At 31.6% G+C, this 20132-nt stretch overlaps 2 protein-coding genes across 6 annotated transcripts; one reads left to right on the top strand and one right to left on the bottom strand.

Moving 5' to 3' along the window:
* Positions 1–173: 173 nt before the first annotated feature.
* On the bottom strand, positions 174–7685 carry chm (lysine acetyltransferase chameau). Of its 4 annotated transcripts, none has more exons than XM_074122806.1 (13): positions 7464–7684; positions 6843–7286; positions 6399–6756; positions 6082–6312; positions 5334–5572; positions 4956–5222; positions 4655–4881; positions 4306–4492; positions 2608–2701; positions 2375–2521; positions 2188–2294; positions 1939–2050; positions 174–597 (listed from the first exon to the last, which is right to left on the bottom strand). In XM_074122806.1, exons 1-13 carry the CDS (start codon positions 7479–7481, stop codon positions 548–550), a joined length of 2481 nt encoding a protein of 826 aa, XP_073978907.1. In that variant the 5' UTR covers positions 7482–7684; the 3' UTR covers positions 174–547. The 4 variants fall into 4 exon arrangements, with proteins under 4 accessions (XP_073978907.1, XP_073978908.1, XP_073978906.1 ...); XM_074122807.1 differs by having other exon boundaries at positions 174–608; XM_074122805.1 differs by having other exon boundaries at positions 1913–2050.
* Rassf (Ras association family member) lies at positions 1921–19241 on the top strand. Of its 2 annotated transcripts, none has more exons than XM_074122810.1 (10): positions 1921–2060; positions 8865–8959; positions 10892–11031; positions 11108–11183; positions 11261–11416; positions 11625–11801; positions 12804–13052; positions 14156–14489; positions 15521–15740; positions 15816–19241. In XM_074122810.1, exons 3-10 carry the CDS (start codon positions 11024–11026, stop codon positions 15874–15876), a joined length of 1281 nt encoding a protein of 426 aa, XP_073978911.1. In that variant the 5' UTR covers positions 1921–2060; positions 8865–8959; positions 10892–11023; the 3' UTR covers positions 15877–19241. The 2 variants fall into 2 exon arrangements, with proteins under 2 accessions (XP_073978911.1, XP_073978910.1); XM_074122809.1 differs by lacking the exon at positions 1921–2060 and adding an exon at positions 8317–8774.
* The last annotated feature ends 891 nt before the right edge of the window (positions 19242–20132 follow it).

Genomic DNA, 20132 nt, shown 5'->3' on the forward strand with positions numbered 1-20132 from the left:
TTTCCCAATTTTAAAATGTTTTAAACAAAATGTTGTTCTGAGGTTTTGTTAAAACGAAACTTTCTTACCTTCTACCCCAAAGAAGGAAGTTAAATTGCCACCTCTTCTTTATGTCTTAAATAAATATTAAACTGCATGTTATTTCGGCCAACTGCCAAAAATTAAAAGTGTGGTTTAATAAGCCAAAATAGTATTCATTTTATTTAATATTACAATATATTTTTTACAAAAAGGATCGTAATAAGATAATCAAAATAAAACATATTTTATAAAAAAGAATTACTATATATATATATATTTTTATCCAAATGGTATCACATTATGCTTAGTAGCCTTCATATATATACAAATAAATTACGTTGACTTTATTATATATACAAATTATTCATATGATTTTGAACACTACAACGTGATTTTGTCAAGCAAGCAATATGGGAAGTAATTAGTGTCTAATTTGTTTCCGTTTATAAAGAATCAGTAGTTATCATTACTAAAAACAGTGAAAACACTTTCTTATTCACGAACACACACTCAACATAAATAAAGTTTAAACTAAATGATTTTCTTGAGCTCTTTTCCTTTTTCTCCTTCGAATTTCTAATTCGGGCCTGCAAAATGTACAGATTACTATTCGAATATGACAAAAATATTAGTTGTAATTGAAAATTTTGGGCAATTTAAATGAAGTCTATCAACCCAGTTAGAAAAGATTTAATTAAATAGGAATTTCTCTGAGCAAGAGAAAATTATATTGGTAAAGAGATCAGAACCATCAAAGCTTTTTGTCTCCCTTCATATAATAGAAAACAGAACATACACAGTAACATATCCTAATTAATGAGAAGGACAAACACTATCCATAATGAAGCTAGCCAATACAGCGCTAAATCTAAATCAACTTAGATATTGTTCGGGCGTACACTGGCAAACTCAATGACTGCCACGAAAATAAAGTCACTTTATCTTGGGTGTCAGGATATTATTAGCGGGTAATGCGTAGGCCGATACCTTGGAAAGCACTGCAACCTCTCTTTTTAATGCCTAAGCCCTTAGCGAAAAGCAACAACTTCTCAAGGGGAAAGGAAGCTAACTGAGTTAAATTCTACAATGACCTACCAGGACGGAGACGGATATTCTCCATATTCTCTGTCTGGCAATTTTAATTCTATAGGTTTGGGAGCTTGCTCATTGGGGACAGCTCTTGACAAAACAAGATGGCAGTTTCAGATTATGCGAAGGGATAAAATAAACTTTAATTGCGTCTCCTAACGAGTACGCATAGTATTGCATGCCATTATGCGAGGTACATTTATATGTCACGATAATAGTGAATTCAGTTGTTGAAGAGACATAACCTATCCTGTCAACTCTCTCGATTTTTTATTCTTCTCAAATATTTGGATGGAGTTCTATAGTATGGGTGATCTCGCCTTGAGGTGATGGACACAATATGTTGGTCACAGAGCAATTTAGACCGTTAAAAAACGAACGAAAAACAAGAACTATAAACTAATTAGGCAATAAGATTACTTTAACTTCCATTTTGATGTAGGCCTATCAATCCACAATTAGCAATGAATACTTAAAAATTTCTAATCTTCAATTTTCAGTAAGCGATAATCATATTATGAGCAAAAAGATAAAAATATATGTGCTTAATTTTTACTTTTTACTAATTAAAATTGTGAAAAGAAACGTATTTTCAAATCAGAAATACTTTGAAAGATTAATTAGATGTTAAGCTGCTGTATTCTATACTAATTGTTTTTTTGTTGTGCTCGCCATTCTTTCAGTGTACAGAAATATTTAGTTTTAGAAGGATTTTGGAAGTCATGATTTATTGAAAAAAAAAAAATCAAGATAAATTGTGTAAAAACTAAATATTAGAAAAAAATACATATTTTGGATTTACAGAATCAACATCTGCGATCAAACTACCTGGAGGCGTATCAGGTGGTACATATGGAGACCATTTTAAACATTCTGGATCAATTTCTTTGTAGGAAACACCTCTTCTTTTAGATCTGTCTACATATTCATCAATTACATCCTAGAATCAAGTAATTATACTTTTATTTAGTCTTGTTAGACAATTTTGAATTTCGTAATTGAATAAATTTTAATTATAAATTAGTAATTATAAATTAGTAATTATGAAAAGTGAAGTACGAGTAACTAAAACCATACTTGTTTTTTCAATATTATGTGCTTTCCTTTCCAATATTTCATCATGCCTAAGGCTTGAAGTGTGCTGACAATATCATAGGAATTTATGGCCATTTCTTGACTTATATCTAAAGGAAATGCGGAAAAATGTTATACAAAAATGTTTGAAAGAATATTTCTAAAATGGCATTTTAAAATTATATTGAACCTTTAACGGATATTTGTTTGCCTCCTAAATTACACAGATATTCCAATAGTACATCCTTCCAATAAGATCTGTAAGAGATAAGGCCAAGATCGGACAATGGTTTCTCCGGCGAGCCAATTTTATTTTCCACACGTGTTAAAAGATAACCTAAAAAATAATATAAATGAAGAAAAATTTGGACATGTTAAAAAATATTTATTAAAAATTAAAATGACATAGAACGCAAGACATACTAAATTCAATAAGAAGTCTGCCGTAACCCTGTCGCTGATATGGAGGTAATGTTAAAATACATGAAACATTGTAGTTCAAAAATGAATTTTTTTCCTAGAACATACAAAGAATTATAAATTACTACGATTACATCGGAGATCATTGAAATTTTTAACTTGTTTAAATCATATTACTTAGAATTTGAGTTCCCATCTATACTGAAGGTCTCTTTATGAGGTTGTGTGGTATTTAAGTCCTGTGTAGAACGACTAGATCGAATGAATCAAAGGGCAGTTAGATTTCAAACTTGATATCAGTACTTCTATGCCTAACAAAACGAACCAGGTTCGATGGAAGTACAAAAATTCGCCAAAAAGGTAGTTGGGACTTTTCCATACTTTCTACAAAGTGAATTCATCATGAGACCAACAATGTGTGACTATATCCTGCCTGAACCCTGCCCTGAAGCCTCGACCGTCTTTGTACAATCTCTTGTTCATCTAAAGGAGATGTCATGTTAAGGAATGGATATTGGGACTTCAACAAACATCTAGGAAGATGCACTTTAGTTCAGGATTCTAATCTTACAAACATTTCTCATACAAGAAGTCGCTATAGATTAGGGCCAGTAGGTGGCTTGAGGACCTCTCTCGGCCAATTAGTTGACAAGTTTATTTTGACTCACCAATTTCAAAGTTATTACACTCAGCAACCACAACTAAGGAAGTCATGTACTTTAATTAATTCAACTTATTTCAACATCCAATCAAGTAGAACTGTTTCAAAGTTCCTTCAGGCTGTTTTCCTTTTACTCAAATACAGATTATCCATGTAACTCAATATAAATATGTGATATTATAGCTAACAAAGGAATTGAAAAGTTCTCACGCTGGTCAAGTTAATGGCAGCTATAAAGATTAGTACGAACGTCATCACCAATCAAGAAAACAGAAAATATTTTATTGTAATTGTCCTGAACAGTTGAATATAAGAGAAATTATCAATATTGTAATTCAGGAAATAACGAGAGTTTTAGGTAAAAGATACCATCTATAAGAATGCAGAAACCTAAAATAATTCTTAGTATGTCTGAGGTTATAATAGTTCCTACATTTGTATTTCTTCAATTACGCGACAGCTTTTGCAGTGTTATTTACAAATTGTCATGTGTAGTGAATAACTTTCAACTCTATGCCGATGGGTCTAAACTCAGAAGATCCTGGACCAAGTCCTCAGCCTGCGAACAGGATTGTCGTATTATGCAGCTCGAGAAGTGCTAAGGAAGGATTGAATGTATCGCTGTTCTTTACAAGTTGGAGTGGACGTTAACGTTACATGTAGCTGTACAAACACCCAACACTTTTGTCACCCTTATTTTAGCCAATTTGAAAGAGATTATGATGCAGCTGTTGTAATATCAACTATAGTTGTCATTTCTTTCTTAAATCTTACTTTTTATCGGTCCCCTAAACCTCGATATTTCAGAATTATCTTAACATATTTCAGTTTGTTAGAACAGTGTCCCATGATTGATTTCACATCGCCCAAACCAGCGGTTCAATTCTTATCTATTTCTCTCCAGATGCTCTTCCACGTTAGTTCAATGACTATCGCTATGTAGCGCACAGTGTTTCATGTAAGCATTAGTTCATCATTCAAGATTACAGTGTATATTGCCTTTGAGTAAGTCTTTAATGTTGATTTTTTTATCTACTTACCTTACTAAAGTATCCAACAATATGACAACCTTCAGAGTCACCGATAGTCATTACATAAAACAGAAAAGGTTCCACATCATAGTACAATGTTTTATGATCGAGAAAAAATTTTGCTAGCAAGCATAAATTCTGACAGTATGATTTGTATCGTTTTCCATCTACCTCCCAAACGGAAATTTTCTCTTTTCTGTGAACAATATATTTACAAAATTAACAGTTAACTTAATGCACTTTTTTGTACTTAATAAAACAATATGGCGTGAATATATCTAAGGTAATATTTCTTCATCTCAAATCACAACACTTTCTCAAGGAAAGAAAGTAGAAGTTAAATATCCAAATGCTTAACCTGTAAACTTCTTCTCCAGGTGGATGCCTCCAAACACATTTAGCTGCATGTCTTTCCAATGTCGTCCTCGATTTCATGTACCTCAAACAGTATTCGCAAATATATAACTTGGGTAATCGAGCAAAATCTTCTGGATACGGACTTTGGTACCAAACTTCCATTTCAAATTTACCCATTTCAATATATTTAGTACAATTCACGTTGGCTAATTGTCTCAGTTCTTCCTCCTGTGAAATTTAGAAGGGACAATTATTGTAAATTAAGATAATGACAAAAATATCTCTGAAATAAGTATACTTACTATTGCTTCACTAGCAACAGCCTGGGCTTCTTGAAATAATTTCAAATCATACTTATTTGACCACTTGGATAAGTCTGGTTGCCTTTCCTTAGATTCAGAGTCTCCAATAGAATTTGTATCATCTCTAGTCACATGTTTTGATCGCATCTCTTTCACCTTTTCTCTGTACATTCTCTGATCGGCTGTCGGCACATGTACTTGTCCTTTCACTAGAACTTGCGCTTTCTTTCGCTCTTCTTCTTTTTTAGTTCTTTCAACTAATGCATCCTATAAAAAATGAGAAATTTAATAAATAAACATTTGAAAGTTTAGCAATTTTTTGTGCCATACAATGAGAATTTAGAAAAACCAAGAGATAAAAACTAAATGCTCTTCTACCTTACACTGCTGAGGAGTCATATTGTGATATCTTGGACATGCTTCTAGAATATAATGTTTCTCATATTTTCCGCTTAGATGGCCAATTGAATCGCATCCAGAAAAAGGACATGAAGATCTTTCTTCAAATTCTATGTGCTGATTGTATTCCCCAAGGCCACTTTTGGGTTTTCTGAGACATGGCGGACCTTTAGGTCCAACTTTTTTAGCAGGAGATTTACTTGCGCTGGTCCTTGTACCTGAATAAATTTTATTTACCATATTTCTCATTTGCCAAAAAAATGTAATACAATTTGAGTGTTTAAAAATAATTGCCTTTATATCCAATTACAGAAGTACCTTCACCTTTTAAACCTTTCCGACTGATGTTTAAAAACACTAAACTAAAACACCATCTATCCCTAATTTACACCGCACTACTTTGTTCAACAAGATTACAAGTTACATTGTAACAATGATAAATTACTATTGATTGTTATTATTATTACACTGTAAAACTGCAGCGCATAATTATTAGTTCCATTAGTTTACTTTTCTCTTACTACTGACAAGGAAAGTTTTGCGAGCAGATCAAAGTTTTGACATAATTGCAGAAGTGGAGTAGCTTACCACATGTACATGAACTAGTACATATGTGATAAGATTCCTTAAGGGTACTGAATACCAAATATTAGACTGAAAGATGTGCCATAATGCTCTTAATGGTATTTTTTTTAAATTAATTGGTCCAATTTTCAATAAGACTTACCTGTATCTGAATCAGAATCGCTACCGATTCGCGAAATCACATGTTTACTTTTACGCATACTAGAAGATCTTGTCTGTTTTCTAACTACAGGTGCATCTGTGTCTGATTCAAGTTTTGGAGGTGCTGTAAATTTTTTTTCTTTCTTTAACTGATTTGCTTTCCTGTTTGCAGCTGAAGAGGAATTATCTGTTTTTGTTCTACTTGAATCAGGGCTAGAATCAGAGCTACTTCCTGAAGAAAAAAACATTAAGTAAAAATAGAAATAGACTTTGTTACACTAACAACATAAACATAAACATGATAATGTAAGAACATACTTGAAGATCTGGATGAATCCGATGAATTAGAAGATACAGAACTAGCTCGTGATTTAGTTTGTGGTGAGGGTTTGGTTTTGGTTTTATTGTGAGTATTTTTACTTGCAGATGACTTAATAGCAGTTAGTTTTGGCGGGGGAGGAGTGGCTTTGTCATCGCTGTCATCACTCGTATTATCAGGACTAAAAATGCTTTTAGTTTTCAATTTTTTCTGATCATCAAGTTTTGGACCTATTGTTGCTTTTGAAGATAATTCTTTAGAAGTAAGGCCAGAGCTACTACCAGTATTGCTAGCAGATTTTTGAGCTGCCTTGCGAGGTGGATTAACTTTTTTTACGCCTGAATTATTTGTGCTAACCTGGATCGTATAAAACTGACATTAATAAAAATATATAAAGAAAAAAATTGCTGAGTATAAATACAATAAAAGTCTGCTCAACATACTTTTGTTGTTGTCTTATTCTGTCCTTTTGCTACAGGTGTAACGGTGGCAGATGATTTTGGTTTTGCTGGTGGTTTTCTTTTGGAATTAATTTTAGGGGATTCATCTTCAGAGTCAGATGAAGAAACACGACTAGTGTTGGAAGGAGCTCCAGGTTTATTTGAAGTAGTAGTTGTAATTAATGGTTTACTTTTGCTAGGTTTCTCCTTTGACTTATCGGGTTCAGATGCATCAGATTTACTTCGCGTAACGGTTGCTGATGCTGATTTCTTTTTGGGAGTAGGTTTTTTATCAGAATCTGAAGAATGCTGGCCACTTTTGCCTCCTACACTTGTTGATGAATTTTCAGAATCAGAACTGCTAGAATCACTTCCCGACGACGACGACGACGATGTTGATGAAGAAGAACTGTTACTGCTAGAGGTTGAAGAAGAAGATGGTGCGTCCTAAAATAAAAAGCTAAAGTCATTCTAGGAAAGTTCCAAAATTCTCTTTAAGAAATTATTGCAAATAAAAGAGTTAGCTAAGAGCGCAATTATGTTAAATAAAGTCACCATAACCAGAACTTAAAAATGTTTTACGCTTCTCTTCAGTGCTATTAAAAAAATAAAAATATACGTTACCTTTTTCCTTGGCGGCATTTCAATCGAAAAAAGCGATTTTATATAACGTCTATGTTAAAAAAAGTGATAATAAATAATATTCAGCTAGTTCTAAACATATTACACATAAAACGTAGCGAATTCATTCCGTTATTTCGGAAACATTGAACTGTAACCTCAATCAGTTGTCAACCAAGAAATATTTAAGTAATCCATCAGCCATTACCTTCTCCTCTGTGGACTACGTCATTTCACACAGCGCTCCAGTGACCGAAATGATAAGTGAAGTTTAGCTACAATTATAAAATGGTTTTAGTTAAAATTTTAATGTCATTTTGATAAAAATGTCCTTTAAATTCTTATTTAAAATGTTCTCCAGTCCAAATATTAAATTATCCTTCATTTTCTTTATGAATACCGAACATAATTCAATGAGGTTTTCATAGGAATGTCAGAATGTTTTGCTCCCTTAAACCTCCTCAGTTATCTTTTTCTGAAATAGAGTTTCATACGAATTTAACTGGTAATAGTTTATATATTTTTAGTTTATATGTTAGTTAAAGAAAGTTTAATGTCCGAATGGTTTCGGTTACTTTTTAAATCCTCTGAAATGTAGCCATTCGAAGTAAATGTTATTGATAATAAATTTTGTTTTGTTTTGTTTAAGAAGAAGGTTCAAAGAGAAAGCGTTATAAACAGAATATTACGTTATCAGAGGTTCTCGATCTATGTATTTCGGAAAATTAATTTACAGGAATATTAGAAAATTTCTTTTAATAAACTGAATTTAAATTTAAGTCTATTATCAATAGTAAAAATTATAAGCTTGAAAGCGATTGGAAGAGGAGGCTAAGTCAGAGTTCATTCTAGATCTTAGTTGTTGTTTCTTCCATTAATGTAGATAAATAATTTATTTGAATCGGTTAGCAAGTATTGCTTTTTAAAAATTTTAAAATCATTACCCGCATTCTGCTAGTTCGTAATGCTATCGTATGAAGCGCTCTGATCAAAACGTTGTTGTGAACACTCAGTGATTCATAAATTCGCACAATTGGGGTGGCTTTCGTGGGAGGAAGTTCGTTTATTCGTATACCAAAATGTAGTGTAGTTTTTGTACGATTATTGTGGTAATTAATTTAGTCTAGTAATAATTCATTCATCTGAGTCGTGTAAATTATTGATAAATAAGTTTCTTATTTTAAACAAAATGTTCGTCACTCGTTAAGTTCTGTGGGTGCTTCCATTCTAGTTGTTAATTCGCCAAAAAAAGTATACTTTATACTCGCTGTAATATGTGGAAGTGTCACAAATGTGGAAAACCTGTTTATTTTGGTATGTTATTGAAAGTTTTATTCATAAACATGGTGTTTTAATATTCTCACTTTTATAGGTTGTGTAATCTTTAAATTTTATATTTCTCAGCCGAACGAAAACAATCATTAGGATATGATTGGCATCCGGAATGTTTACGCTGTGAGGAATGTGGTAAACGTTTGAATCCTGGACAACATGCTGAGGTGAGGGACTTATTGAATTATCAAGACGCTGATTGTTATCTCCCTGTTTGTGAAGATAGCTTTAAAATATATTTCATTAAGATCAATTGTACAACATAGATTAATTATTTATTATATTTTTCTATAATATTTTTATTTAATCGTAAACTTGTTTGTTATCTTTTCGATAACTTTTTTTCCAGTTTAATCAATGATATCTCAGTTATTAGTCATGCTTTTTTTTTATCATTCGTTTTTGTTCGTTCAGTGAGAGATTTGTCCAGCTAATTTTTGAAAAAAGAATTATTAATTCTTTATATTAAAAATATATATTATATATCAAATTGGATGTTCATCTGTCAGCTAATTTAGATTGAAGACAGTTCCTCTTAGTACCGTGCAATTTGAAATTATAGCTGATGAATGGAAAATCCATGCAAATAGAATCATTCATTTTAAAGTACGTAAAATAAAAATGAAAACAGAACTACAGAACATTCATTTTTTGTTTCATTACTTTGCCCACTTACAAATCACGTATAATGCCCACGAAGATATCTCGCACATTATTTTTAGAGTTAGTTGCTATTCAGGATGGTCTGCTCAATCAAACTTATCTTTTCTGCATCCACCACAAATAACCGTCCTCAATAAATTTTCCTCCCCGCTGTATGCTTCAATCTAACTGAGAGTAGTTCCAGTGTATACATAAGTGGTTTTTAGGTGGAAAGCCAATAACAAAGAAGACAAAAAATGAATGAACGCACTTAGCAAAAATTTTACCTTGTAAAATCGATATCATGTTAAAAAAAAGGTATGTGTAAAATTGAAGGAACGGTGCAATGTTGTTAATGAGCTATGCCAGAGTTTGTTGACTCTTAATCATTTCGTGACTGTTTACAAAGACTCTATCGCACGGATTAGTTAATTTTATTCTAGTTCATGAATAATCAATCGATAGCTGCTGTTGTGTCTATATTTTTAGTGGGATCACTAAATGCATTCTATTTCATTAAAAGGCTGTTGTTGCACCAGTTATTATCATCATAAGTTATTAATATCTCAAGCTTTCTTTTCTTGTTATTATAAGAATTCATTGCAATACTTTTTATTTTATTCGTACCTAAGAATTGAAATATTTTCTTTCCCTCATTGGAAGATTTAATGTTAAACGTGACCATGACCATGACTTAGCTTCACAATTTTTTAGATTGCATTAAGTTTATTTCTTAAATAAACACGTAACAAAATATCTGTGATGCACTTTATATTTTTATTAAGTTGAATATTTCTTTCTTTTCATGTTGAAATCGAAAGTACACAAAAAATTGTAAGGTTTAATTAATTAAATTTCATTTCGGTAAAATGCACTCAAAACACTTAAATGGAATAATTAAAATGAAGTTTGGGGTAACAAGTGCTTTTGCCATGCTTACTGATTACTTCGCTTTTTTCCTTGCTAATTCGAGTCAATATTTCGACGGATGTTATTCTAATTCCCTAATTACAGAACCTCGTTCAGTAACCGCAGTGTCGAGACGTGCCATTTGCTTTGACCAGCCGAGATTAGGGGATGAATTTGGTGGGTATCGAATGTAACTACTTGCCAACATAAGCTAAGATCGGAGTGTTGTTATCGAAATGAATGAATGGAATCTCTCTGTACTGAACTTTTAAAAACCTTACTAATTAACCCATTCTTTAGCTCATCTATACCGAATGTGTTGTAGAAGTTTGACAGAAACTTCGCCATTGATGTCTATTTTTGCGAAAAAGTCTTGCTCTTTGTCCAGTTAGCACTAGCCACGTATTTGTTTTGAGGTCAGAATTTTAGGTTTCGTTTTTCCAATAAAAAAGACTTTTGTTTCGTTGGAAAAAACTATTTATTTGTTGTATATCTTACATTTTTATAGTAACAAGGTTTTTTCTTTTTTTTTTTAAAAAAAAAAACAGCATAAAGGTGTTCCATACTGCCATGTTCCTTGTTATGGAGCGCTTTTCGGCCCTCAACTCTATGGACACGGCACTAGAGTTGAATCTCATACCAGTTTTGGAAAGGTAGAAAATAAAACCGCTGCCAAAAATATGCCTAGGTAATTTCTTAACACAATTTTCTGAAACAAATATTATTCTTAATTTTATCCCCACTATATATGAAATGTTTTTAAGGTCTCATCTTGAATCAAAATTAAAAGTTTTCAATCAATACTATGATGGTAAAAGTGGAGAAATTCGTTGCCGAGAGGTAAATGTAAATTTTAGTATTATTTTGATTAAATTTTAGCAAAGAAAAACATTTTAAGATAAATGTGTACTATTAAGGTGAACGGTCGTTTAGTATTAGAAGGTTCTCTGAGGATATATTGGGGTGTGTCTGGTGTTATCCATTTAAAGGAGGATGTAGATCAACGTACCGTCGTAACCATAAGGAAGCGAAATTCTTGTAGATATAGTGGAATCAACGGATTTGGAATAAAGGTAATAATTATTAATGGGTAAGAAAAATAATTTTAATTCATTAGTTTATTATTTTTATTAATTTCAGATTATCTGGCCGATTCGCTTGGCACGAGTGGCCAAAAAATGCAAAAAAAATTCAGTTTATTATTTATTTATTAATTTAATAGTTTTTTTAAAAAAAAATCGAGAACAGAATGTTATCTATTTTTCATTTATTTCATTTCAGACTGATGAAAATTCTGAAAATGGTTGTCCTCCATATGACAATAATAATAAGGAGGTTAAAAATGGTGAGACTGTTCCAGTTGAAGATCCGCAAAATTTAACAGGAAAATGTCTCACACTTCCTTCAAAACTTGATTTAAAAAATATAGCTTGGAATGAGCTGGATGAATTGTTGCAGGTGATGCACTTTTTTATTTTTGTCATTTTACGAGAAGTTTTGGATCATTATTTTAATAAAATTAATTTGAAATAAGATGTGTACAGTGTACACACACTTGACATTCTCCTCTTTTACATTAAATTGTTTAAATTTTCTTGCTACCTAGAATTTGTATAAAAAAATTCAGTTGACTTCAATATTACGATAATATTACTCGTATAGACGTCCACTATAATGTGATGATATTGCTGAAGGAAGCTTAATAATGACCTATCATAAGTTACTATCAAGTGCTAGGGCTCGCAACTGTTTAGCTAATAACAGAAAACTACAAAAAGCAGTTCTACCAAGTTTCACTTCAGGTGAATTGTAATCTACCAAATCAGAAGTTAGATATTTCGTGAATAAATATTATATAGATAATAATAATAATTTCAATAATATGCAGTTTTGAGGCGTAAATTACTCTGAAATGGGACTGTTTAGGAAAACGCTTCATCAAAAAGGACCTTGAATGAATTTTCCAGCCAAAAATGGTTCAAATAAAAAGTTACAGATCTAGATGAATACAATAAATATTCTAAAGTTTAAAGGAAATCGTTGGTGCTTTTTGCAAGATAAAAGAAAATAGATTCATGTAAATTAAGTTCGAACTCGGCGTTTTCTCGATTTCAATTTATGGTTATCAATACATAGAACTCACTGACGACATGATTGGTCCCACTCACATTCTCATAAATACATACAGATAAATTTAAAATACATTTTTTCTGGTCTGTGAGCCTCAAAACGTGCATTTCTCCAGGGGAAATGTCAATCGAAAATATGCACGATCCCTAGCTGACTGCACTTCCTTTAAAGAGTGCCAAAGAAAGTATATACAGGAAAGTAATTATAATTTTACATTGTACTGAAAAAAGCTCCGGATGCTAATGAACATATTTTGAAGCGCCTTAAATTGGAAAAATATTAATAATAACAATAACAATATTAGTCTAATAATATCTGTATTGCACTCAGGTTGAAAGGCAAATTGATGATGGCAGCAAATTATACAATACGATGCCCAGTAGTCTGCCAACTTCAAGTCAAAGGCAAAGCTCAGAAGATTCCAGCACTCCTTCCCCTTTGCATGAATCTCGTAGCATTAATTCTACTAGCTCTAGTGCACAAGATGACCAATATTCTCAGAGTTTTGAAGATAGCGTGGAACCAAGACCTAGATCTTTTGATAGAAGCCAAAGTAATCCGGAAAATCTGACAGCTGCTGTTAGTATAAATTTGTCACTTAAGCTTAACTATAGTATTACCTGCTTATCATCTAAACCTCTTCTACCTTGATTACAAACAGTTGAAGAATCTTCACTCCTATCCTCATTCGCTGTGACTCTTCGATTCATATCTATAACTAATTTGTAGCCCCAGAGCTGTCATTGTTAGAATGCAGTGGTTATTCAGAATAATGCAAGCTTCTTGTGTTATGCACTTAGCGGTGGAGCGTTGAAGACTACCTGAGGAGCTGGCGAATTGCTCTGGTTTTATTAGCTCCAGTCATATTGTAATATGACTTCGAAAAATCTTTCGAAGCCCTCACACCGAATAAAGCGATGTCTGGATTCTACGGCACTAGGACTGCTTCAGAACGAAATAGGAGAAAGGGAATAATGAGTTAAGCCAGGCTATTTATTTCTGTAAACTAGTTTAGCTGGCAGTCTTTCAAACAAAACTACTTGCAGCATAGATCAGCGCTACTGAAAACGTAAGTTGGGACACCAATTAATTCCGAAATCGTCATTTTTTTCTGAAAGGCTGCTCTAATACTATTGACCAGTAAATTCAAGACGTTGGGGACATACTTGGACTCTCTAGAATGCTATCAACGGCCTGGAGTGTACGTTCTGCTTGTGAGAGGTCCAACATATCGCTTGATTTACTTGGCTAACTGTCTAATCCTTCATCCTACATCCAAGATCATTGCTTTTCTCTCCTCTGATTGAGTACTTGGTGACAATACCATCTTCACAGGTTTCTTTAATTGTCCTCGTTCTGCTGATATCCTGCTATGAAATTCTTATCATTTTGCTCAGAATAGTAAAATCACTGTTGTTTCTTTCTTGGCGTAATTGTTTCTTGTATGAGATAACTTTTCTGGCGGTAGCCAGATTCATTTAACCAAACTATTAGCCAACTCAGAAAAGGTTTATGGAGATGACAATTCTCTTTACTGCTTAGGTTTAATCAATTCTTCTTACCTCCGTCATAATCGATTTTAAGTGAAATTTTTCAGTCTTTTAATAGAGTAACTTACTTAACAATCGTTAATTGACCCGTTCCTTGCAATATTCCAATATACTGCTTTCTTTTACTTGTAGAAGCCTGTTAGCGATAGCGATGAAGAAGAAGGTACCAGATCAGAAGCTGGGGTAGTTGCCCCTCGACAGAAGAAGAGAGGCGATACAGCAATTAAAAGACGAAGCGGGGCAAGGCGTCGTCGGGCGGCTGGAAGACTCAGAAGAAGATGTTCCATCAATGGACACTTTTATAATAGAGAAACTTCGTTTTTTACCCCTCCATTTGGTTCTCAAATGTCCGTCTGGGTAACATCTTTAGTGTCTACACAGGAAGTGATCAATCTAATGCTGGACAAGTACAAAGTGGACTCGAGACCAGATTATTTCGCCTTGTTCGTCGTCAGGGACAATGGAGGTTAATACAATGATTTTTATTTAAAAAAGTTCATATAATTAATTAGGTTGAGGAATTATTTAGAACTACAATTTAAAACGTGAAAAAAAAAGTTCAGAACTTAAAAATGTCTCAAGTATATATAAGAACTTTTAACAATTTAAAAGAATTAACCCATCATTAATTAATGTACGACCATTCTGTGGTTTTCGCTAAGTTGGAGTCATGGGTCCTTCTTTTATTATTGTTCAGCCTCAGCCATTTTGCATGTAAACAGTTGTACTTCTTTTAGTCTTTGTTTCATATTTAGTTTTAGCACTTGTAACCTTTTGTTACTCGCAATACTTACATATATTTGTTGTCTCCCTTCATTAAAATATATTTTAGAACCTCGTTTCCAATAATTTCCTTTAGTTGTAACTTCTCTCGAATAATTAGCGTACGTATCGTATCCCTTATCATACATAAGAATACACACTCTTACTACAGTGTTTTAAAAAGTGCTATATTTGTTCTTGATTGTTCATTTTAAATGTCTTCTAGGCCAAGAAAAGACTATGCACTAATGCGAATATTCTCTTTTTTCCTTAAATACAATTCCGAACTTTTAAAATTCCAAACGTTATTTCCTCTTGCGACTTGCAAGTGAAAGTAATATTATAGAAAAAGGTTAAGTTTGAGGCTCTACTTCATTGTTATTATTATTATTATTATTTTTAAACTTCCCAGCACTGAGGAACTTAAATATTAACGCTTTAATGTAAGAATATAAGACATAAGACAAAGTACTTTCATTAAATTCAGATGAAAGTAACCTTGGATTTGGTAAACTTTTTTATTTTTGTCCACATTTACAGCTGTCTACTTAAGTTTTTAATTAGAATCTTGCTGTTTATATGGGTTTATGGTTAACATAATCTTGGTTTATGTTGTTAATAAATAAATCTAAAATATAATATCTCTTTTGCTTGTTACTTAAAAATTCTATGAAATCCAAAAAAAGCAAACAAAACCATGCGTTTTAAAATTATCATTGTTAAAAAAATGTTTAGAACAACGAATGCTACGAGAAGATGAATATCCTCTAGTGACTCGTGTGATGCTTGGACCCCACGAGGATGTGGCCAAATTATATTTAATGGACAGAACTACGACCGAAGAGATCTCTCCAGAAGTTGCACAATTTCTCAATCTTACTACTTCTGAATGTAATGCAATATTGGAACAGTATAACTGCCAACAGGCCAGAGATGAACGAAGGATTCTTTCAAAGTAAGTTTTTTTGTGATTTTTAAAATAAAATTGAATCTAGGTGTTATTTTTCATATTTTTAATTTTGTATTTCAGGTATAGAGATATGAGAAAGCGAATCAAACAAAGAATGGAAGAACTGAAAGTCCGTCTTTAAGATCATATTTTATGTTTAATGCAAAATCAAAAGCAATATTTGTTGTCAATTAGAGTTTAGATTTTTTTTTAAAAATTTCGTTTAGTTTTACTACACAGAAATTCCCTAAGTTGGTATTTATTTTTATATCTTTGGTTTAATATTCTGCTGTCTCTCTCTTTCTGTGAAATTAGATCTAATCACATATTAATTACAAATACTGCACAATGCAAACTTAGGTTTTACTAATACATTAATTCCGCCTTTAATAGTTATATTTTTTTTTTATAATTATAATATCTTTATCAGAGAGTTTATCGTACCTATCATAGCAGAGTTTTTCAGCTCTATAGCGATGTAATTTAATGGATAACATAAGTTATTTTTACTCGTACAGCCTGCTTTGGAAGTCATTCTCCTTTAGGGAAGTTAGAGAAAGAATTTCAGTATCCAGAAACAAGCTTTAAAACATTATTATTTATATGTTTTTACAATTTTAGGTAATGATTTCAGCCTTTTTTTTCTACTTTTATAAATGATATAAAAACATTTTTATATAGAGGTTTATTCTAGTTTGTATAGAATGGCCTTAACACGTTAACTGCGGCATAGATATTGTGAATTTTGCCTCCCTGCGTTACATATCCCCGGGATCTGGTAACTTGACCACTTTTAGTCCCATACGAATTCCCGGGTTACATTAAATTTTTGTTATTAACAGCTAGTAGTTAATTTAAATTTCTAGTTTTAACACAGTCTACTGTCACTTCAGAAGGGGGTATTCTGCAACTGTAGGACCGCAATCTGGTAGTGCTTAATATGCAAGGACAAAATTTCATTTTGATGAGTGCTAAAAATTATTAAGAACAAAAAATAAAAATAAAAAAACTGTTGTAAAAAATACATAGAATAATAAATATTAAACAAAAGATTCAAATAAAATCATATAAACGCACAACTTTCTGATTAGCATCTCTCCCCGGACGTATGGGTTTAATTTTTTCTTGGTTCAATGTAGCTGCATCTAAATATTGTAGCATACATTACCTAGGTGTGGTACACTTCGCCGAGAATACGTATGTTCTTAAATTTTTAGTTAATAGACACTTATTTTAAAAACTAAATGCATAGGTATTTTTTTTTTCATTTATGTGGTCGGAAGAAATATTTCTGGACAGCTCGTATCGCAGTGAACGCCAAGTGCATTACATATCCCCGGGGTATATGTTACATAGTTCACGTTTTCAGGAATAAATAGGCATGTTTTGGGTACTTCCAAATTAATGTCGTTCTAAATAATGAATTCTTTCTAAGAAAAAGTTATTATAATATTTAGTTTAATTTTTTCCAGATTAAACTTACCCTCTTCTAGCAGAATTATGGTGTGTTTTCAGGTGTTGTCCTCCAGTTCTTAGGGAAACCCACAAACAAAGAAGGCTTATATTACTTCTTCTTAGTAAAGTTCAGGATGACTATATTGTATAGGATGTTAAAGATTTTCTATCAGGTTTCTTCTTTCTCATCAGTCTGTCCAGGGCATCAAACAGTGCGACTGGTTCTCTGAGACATTGAAAGTAGTTCTAAGGTTACCAACAGTTATTGCTATTGGACCATTTAGGGCGCACTAGATTCTATAATCTTTCTAGTAGAGTTTTAAAAAAAGTGAATTTTTTTTATTTATTTAATTGAAGCCTGTGCCCTGGATACTATCATCTTGATGGTCTATCAATGTTTTAAATTGAGGAATCTCATTGCTTTAATAGTTAGTAATATATGCCTTGTCATTTCTCTGCCCTCCTGTAGCATGAGATGACATTGGGCAAAATCAACCCAGGTGGTCTATTTTCGAAGGCTAAGAAAACACGGTACAATGTCAAAGTAAGAATTACATTTTTAAATTTCCATTTCGCCGTGCCAAACTAATTTCAAAGTTGTTATTTGCAGTTTAGACAAAAGAAGTGATTATAGTAACTCAGTTAACTTCGGAACATCAAGAAATTATAGGCTTCAGTTAGAGCTAACTAAGTGTACTTCCCGGCATTACTCACATCTAACTACTCACTTCTTGATGTTCTGATAATGGCTCAGTGATGTTCCAGGGAGGCTACCTTATTTAGTTTGGTTCAGACTATTATTAGCTTTACCAGATTTAAAGTAGTTGTATTGTACAAACGGAGAAAGGTATCAAGTTTGAAATTATCTTTAACGAAAACAATTAATTAGTTCGTTTTAAAAATTGAAACTTTCAATTCATCTAGATCTCTTTATTTTAAATTCTAACTCCTCTATAATAAATGCCTCAAAAACCGTACAAGAGTACCAAACCGAGATAATAAACCCATATTTAATTCTGACCACAAAAATATTATAGAAGAATTACTTTTTTTCTTTGAATAAATCCCAACTTTTAACCATGTGACCGAAAAGGTTTCTAAGTAAATATTTCTTGGCAATCTTGAACAAAGTTACGTCATTCCAAATTTGTAATTAATCTGTGTTGTGAATTATCTAACTTACAGCAGCTCCTGAATGTCGGCTATGCTGTAAACCATTTATTTATTTATTTATTTATTTATTTGCTTGGTCCATCCTAACATTTTCAATATTTTTTCTACTTATTCGACAAAACACATTCTACGTAATTTATGGCCACGAGATCATTATTAAAATGAATTAAACTTGATCAAATTATACTTAGTTGAAAAAAAGAAAAGAAAAATATCCAACAAATATGAAATAGCAAAAAAAATTATGAACAAGTCACTTCTTGTAGAGATTGTATTTCGTCAATTAGAGTGTGCAATAGAGTTTATTTAATTGAGACTTGTTAGAAGACAGGATAAATTTAGCCTTAGTTTATTTAATGAAATTTCCCTGATAGATTTATAAAAATTTAAAATAAAATATATTGTTTCAAAAAAATAAACTTAATGTTAAAATGTTTTTATTCCATAGCAAACTTTGTGGAGTAAATAAAAATAAAATAATTATGCTAAAAGTTGTTCAGAATCAACATTAATAATAAATTTGCTTTAATGGAAAAATAAAATAAATAAAATTAACGAATAACTTATATCTGTCGTGTTTACTAATTTATATTACATAGTTTTAACATTAAATCCAATCATTCTATTAAATTTTAATGTGATATTTATACATTCTATTTTATTAAATTTGATAAGGTTTGCTTTTTAAGCTCAATATTTATCTTTATTTTTATATGCCTTATGTGTAATGTTCAATCATGGCAAGAAATGCATTAATTTTGTTTTATTTTTTAATTAAATTTTCATTTATTCGTTAGAATGTATTATGTATATAAAATATTGTAATCTTAATGTTTTCCTAATGAGAAACAATAATTAAACTTAGTATTGTTCTCCGTACATCTTCTTTTTTCCTCTTCTTCCAGAAATTTGGCCTATATTCATATTTTATTGTCGCAGAAAAAATAAGACGAGATAAAGCAACTTAATAGCCTGGAGTTATTAAATTCCAAAGGGTTCGGTTAGGAAGCCCAAATCTCCTCCAATGGTATACTAAAACGGTATATTTTGCTGGGTAAAGACATCCTCTAGCTCACAATTTTAATCTGACTTAGGAATCCGGGTGAGTTTAGTTAAGTTTTTGATTGACAATTTTTACCTGTTTTTGTAATTGTTTTTATATTCCATTTAACATTCTATTGTAAATCACAGCCAGAGAAACTGATTAAATAAACAAATTAAAATGGATTAATTTTTATTAAAATGTAATAAACTTAATTAATACCAAAGTATGAAAATTATTCGTTAATCTAATTTAATCCAATCAAAAAATTATTATTAAAACAGAATTTTATTCAACTTTAATTTTAATCGCCAAATTTATTTAATCATCCTCTCTATGACTTTTTCACCTTATGGTCGAACCACCTTTTTATGAGACCTAACTTGACAACTCTTTTGTTTCTCCAACTTTTCAATTATTTTTTTGAGACTTAGACTTCTCCAGCAACATAGTATTTTACTTTCACAACATTGCCCGATTAGCGTTTTTTACTTTAGGAAGTTAGGACCATACCTTAAGTTTTAATGCTTTGGCATTTCAATCACTTTTCTTTTTATACTTTAATTTTGGTCTACATTTGAAACTTTATCTTTTTCTTACTTATGTTAGAACCAGTATAGAAATAAAGTTTGCAGGACAATCGTTATTAAATACTTTATAAATAAATAGTTATTATTTTTAAAAAAGACATTTTTGTTAGTTTTTTGCCCAGAAGTGCACAGATAACT

The sequence above is a fragment of the Rhodnius prolixus genome, unplaced genomic scaffold (genome assembly GCF_049639745.1).
Source record: "Rhodnius prolixus isolate KJV_2025 unplaced genomic scaffold, Rpr scaffold_8, whole genome shotgun sequence".
NCBI lineage: Eukaryota > Metazoa > Arthropoda > Insecta > Hemiptera > Reduviidae > Rhodnius > Rhodnius prolixus.

What these genes read in the sequence shown, in the direction of transcription:
- chm (XM_074122805.1), bottom strand. An exon ending in CAGACTTCTTATTGAATTTA is followed by an intron (nt 2,522 to 2,607) that starts GTATGTCTTGCG and finishes ATTATTTTTTAG; the next exon opens with GTTATCTTTTAACACGTGTG. An exon ending in CAAACAAATATCCGTTAAAG is followed by an intron (nt 2,295 to 2,374) that starts GTTCAATATAAT and finishes CATTTCCTTTAG; the next exon opens with ATATAAGTCAAGAAATGGCC.
- Rassf (XM_074122809.1), top strand. Translation starts at nt 8,735, where the DNA reads ATGTGGAAGTGTCACAAATGTGGAAAACCTGTTTATTTTG. An exon ending in TGGAAAACCTGTTTATTTTG is followed by an intron (nt 8,775 to 8,864) that starts GTATGTTATTGA and finishes TATATTTCTCAG; the next exon opens with CCGAACGAAAACAATCATTA. An exon ending in ATCCTGGACAACATGCTGAG is followed by an intron (nt 8,960 to 10,891) that starts GTGAGGGACTTA and finishes AAAAAAAAACAG; the next exon opens with CATAAAGGTGTTCCATACTG.